Source organism: Fragaria vesca, linkage group LG3 (genome assembly GCF_000184155.1).
Source record: "Fragaria vesca subsp. vesca linkage group LG3, FraVesHawaii_1.0, whole genome shotgun sequence".
NCBI lineage: Eukaryota > Viridiplantae > Streptophyta > Magnoliopsida > Rosales > Rosaceae > Fragaria > Fragaria vesca.
The window spans coordinates 7815187-7826157 of record NC_020493.1 but is presented as its reverse complement, the minus strand read 5'-3'; the positions used below and the strand labels follow the sequence as shown (position 1 = coordinate 7826157).

Genomic DNA, 10971 nt, shown 5'->3' with positions numbered 1-10971 from the left:
CAAGCACCAGAACAACCTTTGGCCCTGACATTGAGTTCTGATCGGTTGAGTGAGTTATGGTTGTGGCACATACGTTTGGGACATCCATCTTTTGGGGGTAATGAAAAAGTCCATGCCTTCGTTGTTTTTCGGAGTGAGTGAGTCTAGTTTGCATTGTGAAACTTGTGCTTTGGCTAAGAGTCATAGGTCTAGCTATCCTTCGCGTTTTCATTCTAGTAGTTTTCCGTTTGAGTTAATCCATTCTGATGTGTGGGGCCCTTCCAAAAATTCTACTCTTTCTGGAATGCGATACTTTGTGTTATTCATTGATGACTTTACTCGATTATCTTGGGTAGTTTTGCTTAAGTCAAGAGCATCTGTTTTCTCTGCCTTTACAGCATTCCATAATCTTGTTCGTACTCAATATGATGCTCATATTAAGGTCTTTCGTTCCGATAATGGGGGGGAGTTTGTCAATCATTCTTTTCGTGAGTATTTCCAACACCATGGCATAATCCATCAAACTTCATGTCCACAGACACCTGAGCAAAATGGGGTGTCTGAACGGAAAAATCGTCACCTTCTGGATATGGCTCGGTCTCTTCTGCTAAGTGCTAATATGCCAAAGTACCTTTGGGGAGAAGCTATTTTATGTGCTTCTCATCTTATTAACCGCCTTCCCTCTGCCCCTCTTCAAGGTCGTGTCCCACTTCAGGTCTTGTCTAACTATGTTTCTATCCCTTCAGCTAATACTCTTCCTGCTCGTGTTTTTGGTTGTGTTGCTTATGTTCATCTCTATAAAAATCAAAGGTCAAAATTGGATGCTAGAGCCCTTAAGTGTGTATTTGTTGGGTATGGCTCTCAGCAGAAAGGCTACAAATGTTATCATCCTCAGTCCCAAAGGTTTTATGTCACCATGGATGTTACTTTCAGTGAAGATGTATGTTATTTCCTGCCTCCTGTGACTCCTCGTCAGGGGGAGAGGTTTAGTTATTATGAAGATTTGTTTGTTGGACATAATGAGAGTGTGACACCAGAAGTCACAAGGGTGGAGTGTGTAGCGACAGAGCTTGAAAAGAACGACAAAATTTCACCAAATGGTCAGCCCAACTCTACAGATCAGTCATCCGAGATAGAAACAGAAAAAAGTGGAATCAGTGACACACCAGATCAATCTGAATGTCCGGTTAGAGAAGAATCTTTGGGCAGTGTTTTACCCAACGGTCAATTAGATCCAGAACAATCCGACCGATCGGCCAGGGAAGTGATTTCAGATCCTGAATCTGATGATGTGTTGCAGTCTTCTGGCGCTGTTTTAAATGGCTCTTCTGTCTCTCCCTCTTCTTCATCGGTCTCACCTGCTGAATCATCACCCGAGGTATGTCCTAATCCTTGTTTTTCTACTAGTTCTTCTGTGTCAAATAATGTTCCAACTAAAATCTTGCCTAGTCGTTCAACCCCGTGGTCAGCCTCCAAAACGTTATGAACCTACTCTAAGTGCTAAGGCTAAATATCCAATTGTTAATTATGTGTCTACCCACAGGTTGTCTAAACCATATGTAGCCTTTGTGAATCAATTATCTTCTGTGTCTCTTCCTAGTAAAGTGCAGGATGCTATGAAGGATGAGAAGTGGATGCAGGCAATGAAAGTTGAGATGGATGCTCTTGAGAAGAATCATACGTGGGAGTTAGTGTCATTGCCACCAGGGAAGAAGACAGTTGGTTGTCGGTGGGTGTATACGATGAAACATAATTCTGATGGTTCTGTGGACAGGTACAAGGAAAGGTTAGTAGCAAAAGGCTATACTCAGAAGTATGGGGTAGATTATGATGAGACTTTTGCACCTGTGGCTAAAATGAACACAATTCGGGTACTTCTTTCATTAGCAGCTAACCTTGATTGGCAACTGCAGCAGTTTGATGTTAAAAATGCATTCTTGCATGGTGATTTGCATGAAGAAGTTTATATGGATTTGCCTCCTGGGTACGATACTTCTACCGGAGAACAGTTGATGTGTAAGTTGCAGAAGTCTCTCTATGGTCTGAAGCAATCTCCCAGAGCTTGGTTTGGATGGTTTAGCAAGTTTATGAAAGAAATTGGATACCGTCAGAGCAACTCGGATCATACTTTGTTTCTTAAACATCGGTGTGGTAAGGTGACAGCCTTAATTATTTATGTAGACGATATGGTTGTGACAGGTGATGATAGTGAGGAGATACAAAGGTTACAATTGCAGTTGTCTTCTGAATTTGAGATGAAGGATTTGGGTAGTTTAAAGTACTTCTTGGGAATTGAAGTTGCTCGTGGAAAAAATTGCATTGTTTTGAGTCAACGAAAGTATGTTCTAGACTTGTTAGCAGAAACAGGTATGCTTGACTGCAAACCTGCTGATACTCCTATTGAGCAAAACCATCGGTTAGCAGAGTATTTAGATCAGTTTCCTACAAATAGAGCAAGATATCAAAGGTTAGTTGGTCGGTTGATTTATTTGTCTCACACTAGACCAGACCTAGCCTATGCAGTTAGTGTTGTCAGTCAATTCATGCATAATCCCAGTGAGACTCATATGGACGCTGTGTTTCGCATATTGCGGTATTTGAAGTCTGCTCCAGGGAAAGGATTGATCTTCTCCAAACATAGTCACTTGAATGTTTCTGGGTACACAGATGCAGATTGGGCAGGTAACATCACAGATCGTCGGTCCACTTCTGGTTATTTTACATTTGTTGGTGGTAACTTGGTAACTTGGAAGAGTAAGAAACAAAATGTGGTGGCTCGTTCTAGTGCTGAAGCAGAGTATAGAGGAATGGCTAGAGGACTTTGCGAGATGTTGTGGTTGAGACATTTGTTGAGAGATTTGGGGTTTAAACAGAGGAAGGCTATGCCTCTGTATTGTGATAATAAAGCTGCAATTGAAATTGCACACAATCTTGTTCAACATGATCGTACTAAGCATGTGGAGGTAGATCAACACTTTATTAAGGAGAAATTAGATGGACAAGTCATTTATTTCCCTTTTGTCCCTACAGAGGAGTAGTTAGCTGATATTCTTACAAAGGCTCTCTCAGCTAAAGCCTTTCGTGACTCACTTGACAAGTTGGGCATTTGTGATTTGTATGCGCCAACTTGAGGGGGAGTGTTGGCGTGAGTCACGCACCCTTATGGTGCTAGGAATGTAAATATTATATTAGTAGTATTAGTTTCCTAATAGGGATTAGTTTCCTAATAGGTTACTATGTATCATGTATATTAACCCTATTCTTAGGGATGAATGAATTAATCAGAAATTCCCAAATACCTTGTTCTATTTGACTACACCCTTCACCTATGCCAAATGGGTATGGAATTACGAGATCACCACAGCGGTCAGTGCAGCCAGGCAGAGCTTGAGGCAGGAGAGCTTGATCAGCTGCTGCTAATGCAACCAGTAGTACTCCCATTACTGAGAATTGCATAATGAGTATCACATGCAAGGCCATTGCACTACTATTTGATTCCATCTAGAAAGAGAAGAGGTAGTATACAAACGTGAATTGACACCATGTAAAATATTCAATGAAATAAAGCACTTGGAACTTGGTAATAGTCCATAAGCGACGGGGTGCCCAAAGTTGAGCATACAAGCTAGATAACTTCTTTGGCCAAGCAAGGTTGCCGACTGAGAGGCTTTGATTTTTTCATTTGGTCCTGTTTGAGAAGATACTTGGTCATTTATTCTATTCTAGTAAATAAAAATTTGTCTAACAGTGTTTTAGATACCACCTGCGCGTTGCTGCGGGTTAGGATTTCTTGATGATAAACAATATTTAATCCCCATCTCACGCCTCCCATGCGACCACATTTTCTAAATCTACCGCCGATTTCCTCGCCTTCCCTTATTTTTCCACAAACACATCCATCTTTCCCAAATCTACCACCAATATCATGGCCTTCATGCTTGCAAAATCCACTGCTCACCTCCAATTCTACCACCTCCTATTCCGCCACCTGCACAAAATTCACCATCAACCCCATAGTCTCTACCATCCTTTTTTAATTCCACCACCATACCATGGCCTTCCCCTTGCCAAAACCCACCATGGACATCTCTGACCTCATGCCCACAACCAAGTAAAAATGGAAAATAAAGAAGTAACAAAATTCTCAAGGACACAAACGTCTTTTTAATTAGAACAATTGAACATTTGTAAATAAATTTGTATTAAGCGGTAACACAGTCTTTTTGGTCAGTATAATGACATATTCGTAAATAAATTGCATTAAAAGATAAACGACCATTCACCAACTTGGGGCAAAACACAATTCACCGAAACTTGGGGGAAAAACACAATTCAGCAAAGATATGAACAGTGTTGTTCCCCTTATTGTTTTATTTTATATAATGTCATCACCTTGGTTAAAAGAAAACAGAGAAAGGTAAACTCCGTGTCTTCTTTTACTTGTTACTGCATTGTGATTTGTAAACAGGGGTGATAGCTAGTCATCAAGTATGTGAAGCAATTGATGGTTCATTTCACCAGGCTAAGTTGTGAACTTTCTCATTGCAAGGAGTGTTACTCTTCTTGAGTTTTGCAAAGGAAACAACTTTTCCTGTGAGTCTTGCTTCCATATGTGTTCCTCATTCAACTTGCAACTAGATCTCTGTAAGTCCTTCACTATCATGATTCAGTGATATTCACTATAACAAGACTGATAAACTATGTTGAGTCAATCATTTTGATCGTCTGAATTTATCCAACTCTCTAACTCTTTAACCATTTCATGAGCATTTGAATTTATCTAACTCCTCTAGCTCTCTGCCTCTCAAGCCCTGCAAAAGAAAGTATCTGTTCAGGATTTATGATCTTTTTTAAGTGTCAATTAAGTATAGCAGGTGGTGACTAGTTGATACTGAAGAGGTCAATAATGTTTAGTTCAGCCAGCTTGCTGATCAAGCTGTTCATAGTTTCATACAAAAGAATTGATTCCTGCTTCAAGATCAAGTATATATTATTGCCTATGGGTATAAATTATAAACTACAACCACCATACATGGACAATATTTAAGTAGAGATCATATGGTTTATAATCTAGTCTTCATTTGATGATGCACTAAACATCAAACATCAAACTAACTAATGGTTGGCGTATATAAAAATTTAGATGAGTGCAATGCCTTACCCAGATAATAGAATATCACAACTGCCATTTGTTCTTCACTACAGGGTGTCAAACAATAGTGGTTGTACATCCCATGAAGAACCTGTACCACCTTCTGTAAAAAAATCGGTTGATGTAGAAACAGCATCCCAATGAGCCTCGGTGGTTATTCCCTGGGTTGGAACGTCTCCATTATCTGTCAGATATTCTTGAACATGATCGAAACCTTTAGTTGACAATCGGATTCGCTCCAATTCCACTGCTACTTCTTTCATAGTAGGACGTTTTTTTCCTTTCATATTTAAGCATCGTCGTGCAAGGTTTGCGACTGCTGTAATCACTTCTTTCCCACCGTCATTTATAACTTGATCATCAAGAATATGAAACAGAAGATTCTGCTCCATGGAAAGAAGGAAATAAGCTGCTAGGCTTCTGCTTTCCTGCGACCGCGTCACAGAAACTGGTTTTTGTCCAGTTAAAAGTTCAGCAAGGACTACACCAAAACTATACACATCACTCTTGTCTGTAAATTGGCTAGAGTGGAAGTACTCTGGATCCAAATAACCAAATGTTCCATGTACTAGGGTGGTAAGATGTGTGTGGTCAATGGAAACAGATCTTGAGGTTCCAAAATCTGCAACTTTTGCTCTATCCTTGTCATCTAATAGTATGTTTGCAGCCTTGATGTCTCGATGGTAAATAGGACAAGAAGCTGATGAGTGCAAGTAGGAGAGAGCTCCTGCAACTTCGATCGAAATTCGTAAGCGTGTTTCCCATGTAAGAGGAAACTCTTGATCTTGGTTATGAATGTAGTGAGAAAGTGTGCCGTTTGGTAGGTATTCATAGACCAAAAGAGGAATTTCAGTCTCTAAACAACACCCCAATAGTTGGACAACATGTCTGTGGTTAATTTGTGAAAGGATCACAATTTCATTGATGAAGTCTGCAATTTCACTTCCATCAACTATCTTAGACTTCTTTACCGCAACAATTCTTCCGTCTGTTAACATTCCTTTGTAAACAGTACCTTGGCCTCCCTCTCCCAGAATCCTGTTTGCATTGAAATGATCTGTGGCTTTCTCTAGCTCGTTTGAACTGAACAGCTTAATTTTTTCAACATTAACCTCACCAGAAGATAATTGCTGCTCTAGTAACAAACCACCGTTTTGCTTATAGAACATCTTCTTCCGCTTATTGCTTTTCCTCTTCTTAATGGCTTTGTAAAACCACCATGTACCGATTACTAGAAACAAGATTCCCGGAATGCCGGCGGCAACTGAATGATTCAAGATGTGTAGTCATTAACTGAGGTAAAATTAGAAACAGAAATACTAACAAAGAAATTAGATGCAGGGTAGTAGCTATAGTAATATGTACATATATACTTACACATATAAATAAGCAAGAGAGGAGCTTGTTTAGTGCCGGGATCATCTTCAATGCAGAAGCGTCCGTCAAGGGTGGTGTAGTTTCTGTATCCCTTATGACATACACAGGAGTAATTTCCTGGCATATTAACGCACGCTCCATTGACGCATGATCTTAGCATCGAGCACTCATCAATATCTGAAAAAAGAAAGGATAGTCATGCAAGCATATACCAAAAAGTCTGATGAAACCCCATTTTGGGGCTGTAATCTGCAGCAGGCAGGAAAAAACCGGATTCAACTTTCCATACTCTAGAGAGAGAACGTCTCCCTTCTCTCTAGAAACCCCCCAGCAAGTCTGTGTCCCTCCTCCCCCATTCTTTGGCCAGATCTAGATCTTTCCGATCTAGAACCTTGGCTTAAGAATCGGGGGAGACTCTCAATTTCCTGCTTTCTTGTTATTTCCCTTATCTAGAAGTATGTCTTCTATATCGGTTCCACCCTTGTTAGGATCTATCCTCCAGCCGTCTTGGCCGGTTTTCCTCGGAGTTCTACTCCGATCTGAGGCGATATGCCTCTCCTTTCGGCTTTCCGGTTACTTTGTTTGGTCTGTTATCTTTCTTTGTCTTCTTCGTCTCGGTCAGTTCCTCTTGTCCCATGCCCTCTTTTTTCCAGATCTGACTTTCTCCTCCTCAAACTTGGTGTTCTCATTGCGGGTCGCCAATGGTGGCGGCTCTTATCTCTTTCAATCTGCCGATTCCTGTAAATATGCTCCTAGGAGCTTAAATCGAGTAGGGTATATCCCGATTGAGCACCGGGGGATGCTACAAGGGACTGCTTGCACTTGTGCCTGTCTCTTTGATCCATATACGGATCTAACCTCCCTCTTTCTTCATCTAGCTTGTCTAGTTGATATCTTGGCAGAAGAAGCTCTTCCTCACGAAGATTGTTTGAGGTCTGATTTTCATGTTTTCTTATTTGGATTGCAGTTGGCTTGGTGCTTGTTTGGAACTCAGATACATGAAGGTGCAGCAAGTTTCTCTTGCCTTCTTCTCCGATCTCTGCCGGATCGCGACTCCAGTTTTGTGGTCGGCGGCGCTGTCGTGGAAGTAGGTCTTGGGTCCTCTGTTTGCTGTTATGCAATTGTATCTTTGGGCTTGCCTGGTTTAAGTCCATTTGTTTCTGTCTTACTCTGGTCTTGGCCCAGTGTGTTGGGTCTGTTGACTATTGTATTGTTGTTGTATTTCTCTTTGTTGGTTTAATATAACTATCCATTCGCCAAAAAAAAAAAAAAAAAAAAATCTGCAGCAGGCAGGAGCAACTAACAAATTGATTGATGTGCACGCGCACACGCACATATGTAACACATAACGCACACATTATAGCAGATCTGTATTTGTATATAGTTCAAAGAAAGAATCGTCATTACCTCGGCAACCGACGTATGGATTCCCTTCGTAGCCTGGCAAGCACTGGCACAAGTAACCTACAGGCACATTGACAGGTCTATAATGCAAAAACTGTCTTTGCTGATTGATACACCTGCTGTTTTCTTTGCACGGATAATCCTCCCTTAATAGAGCTTTATCACATGTGTCTGACTTCTCCCCAGTCACCCGAGTATCAATCACCCAATTAAGAATCACCGGAAGTAGCTGCCTTGTGGTTTGCAGTTGCTGAAAACTTCTAGCTTCGGCGAATGTGAAATTGTCTTGTTCATTAATGAAGGCATAGCTGCAGGGGTACTTGACGTTCCAGCTGTCATTAACCCTTCGTTGCGAACCCAGTGCAGCCAGTGTCACTGAAATGTTGTGTAGTCCAGCCGGGACAGAACTCCGGGCACACCCAAATAAGTTGCAAACCGCGGGAAGCTCTTTTCCTAGCCTATTTTCACACACTGTCACAGTGTTCCCCGAGTTTTCTTCCTCATCTGGCCCCAAGATTCTAGTACCTTGATACGTTGCTATGCTATTACATCCAACAGCATAGAACTCGTTTCTTTCAGAAATTGTATAAGGAAAAGGTAACTCCAGGCTACTTGGTTTGTTGTTTATGAGTACACCCTTGTCGTCATAGCAATCTTGGGCCACAGCCTGCAGTACTTGCAACTCACCCTCGACAATGGAGAAGTGGGTGATAGAAGTAGTAGTGTTCGTGAGGTTTGCTGATGGGGGTGTGGTGGATTGGTCACAAGTGATGTTGAACTCTGGTCGAAGGTAACATCCATCGCCTATCCCAAATGGATATGGAATTGGGAGGGCACCACAGTTTCCGGTGCACCGTGGCAGGGCATGTGGTGGTGGTGCTGCGGTTGCTGTTGGTACAGACCGTAATACGATCATTCCCACCACTAGTGAACAGAGTTGCCTGATCATACACATCCTTGGAATTACGAAAGGCATAGCAGCATGGGAATGGATAGTACTACATATAACATGTTGTAGTTAATGCTTAACAAGGCAACTGCTACGAAGCTTGCCCTTATAAACATGGAAGTGAGTATTTAAAAATGTCGTCCTGTCTAGCTAGTCTCCATTAACATTATAGTTTGCATACTGATACTGTGCTGGGTTGTCCCTTCTTGGTGATGACGACATGATAGTAGTTATCAACTTCCAAAGTCAAGCATGAAAGGTGAGATTTATATATAGTTTTTTCAGCTTTGAGCCTTGGACTATTCGTCTATTCCAATAGTTTGTAAAATATGAACATTTCTTGGTGTTGCTTGGCACTATCTGGCCGACAGTCAAGCATTAAAAAAAAAATGAAAGACAAGCCCAAACAGAAAACTTGGGCCAAGGCCGAATCGGGTTTAAGCGGGCTAGGCGGAGCCCAAGTTCGTCTAGGCGGAACCTAGGATAGCGGGCCTTACGCAGGCTGGAAAAGAGAATCGTGTACTGAAGCAACTCACTTCCTCAGTAGAACGCCATGACTTACTCCTCCGCCCAGGTGCCAGCCCCATCGTCGTCTTCTTCCCCACGCTCATCCGCCACCCGGGCCCACCCAAAGCAACCCGAACTCGAACCCGTAACTTCCGTCACCCGCTTCCAGTATCATTTCTAAATGTGTTCCCCTTATGGTTTCGAGTTTTTCAACTCTCTTTACAAGGATTATGTATGAAATTTGCAAAGGACAAAACTTTACCTGTGTCCTCTGCTGAATTCGTGTTCCCAATTCAACTGGCAACTAGATATCTGTAAGTCCTTCACTGTCACTAGAATTATAAACTACGATAGACTGTTTTGAGAATCAGTACTGTTTTTGCCTTCTTGCCTTTGCATGACAAAGTAACCTATACAAATAGTACTATCAATGCGTTGCTTGTATTGATTTCTACTCCTTGCATGCGCTTGAATATAATGGGATGGTAATCTGTTCAATATATGCACTTAATATATGTGGAATGGGGGTTGAGTGTTGGGTAAATTCTTTTGGAGAGTGCATATATAAGAGACCTGATTAACTTCGTATTTATACACATACACACAGAAAAGATACATTTAAACACCACGCAATCTGATAAAGGTTTACATTTCAATCACCGAAAATTATACAGTCTATTAACTCTATCGCCCATCAGCATATGAATTTAACAATTCGAGTTGCATGCTGTCACACGCACTGGTTGTACCAGGACCACCATCGCCATCAACATCGACAATGTAATCCATGAAAGTATTAGGTGATCCCAGCAAGTGCATAGTCTCTTCTGGGAAGTTATGATCTGCAGAACCCCATGGATGCTTTGTCATAATCATTCCTTCTAGCTCCATGGTTACTTCTCTCATGGTAGGCCTTTCCTCCCCTTTTACCCTCAAACATCTCTTTGCAAGATGTGCTACATTCTCTATGACTCTCTGATCAATATCTTCTTCCTTAACAATGTCATCACATAGAATTTGGTTCAAGTTGCCATCTTCCACCGAACAAACAAAAAAGTGTGCAAGGCATCTCTCTGCCTCAGGCCTTGCAAAAGAAAGAGCTACTCTACTTGTGAGTAGCTCTGCTAGTACCACTCCAAAGCTATAGACGTCACTCTTTTCTGTTAGTTGATTTGAATGGAAGTATTCAGGGTCCAAATATCCAAATGTCCCTTGCACCAATGTTGCTAGTTGAGTCTGATCGATAGGAATGAAACGTGAAGCTCCAAAATCTGACACTTTGGCTGTGTAGTTGTCATCTAACAGTATATTCATTGTCTTCACATCCCGGTGAATGATTGGTGTGGAAGTGGAGGAGTGCAAGTATGCTAATGCTCCTGCAGTTTCTGATGCTATCTTCAATCGGAGTTCCCATGAAAGTAATGACCCTTTACCCTTATTCTTGTGAATGTGCTCAAATAGAGTGCCCTGGGTGATGAACTCATGTACTAGTAAAGGGACTTCTGTCTCTAAACAACAACCTAATAACCTTACTACATTTCTGTGGTTGATTTGAGAAAGAACAATAACCTCATTAACAAACTGATCCGTTTGAGTAGGGGCA

At 41.5% G+C, this 10971-nt stretch overlaps 2 protein-coding genes across 2 annotated transcripts in view; both read right to left on the bottom strand.

The window, feature by feature from the left end:
- Positions 1-8893, bottom strand: part of LOC101293382 — a 12555-nt gene extending 3662 nt beyond the window's left edge. Inside the window, exons 1-5 of the mRNA XM_004295549.1 lie at positions 7873-8893; positions 7499-7647; positions 6509-6685; positions 5180-6395; positions 3299-3466 (exon numbers count right to left, since the gene is read on the bottom strand). Of these exons, the coding sequence (XP_004295597.1) occupies positions 3299-3466; positions 5180-6395; positions 6509-6685; positions 7499-7647; positions 7873-8888 (2726 nt within the window). The 5' untranslated portion in view covers positions 8889-8893. The remainder of the gene's footprint in view (positions 1-3298; positions 3467-5179; positions 6396-6508; positions 6686-7498; positions 7648-7872) is intronic.
- Positions 8894-10052: 1159 nt separating this feature from the next.
- Positions 10053-10971, bottom strand: part of LOC101293081 (wall-associated receptor kinase 3-like) — a 1772-nt gene continuing 853 nt past the window's right edge. The window contains exon 2 of the mRNA XM_004295548.1: positions 10053-10958. Within this exon, the coding sequence (XP_004295596.1) occupies positions 10053-10958 (906 nt within the window). The remainder of the gene's footprint in view (positions 10959-10971) is intronic.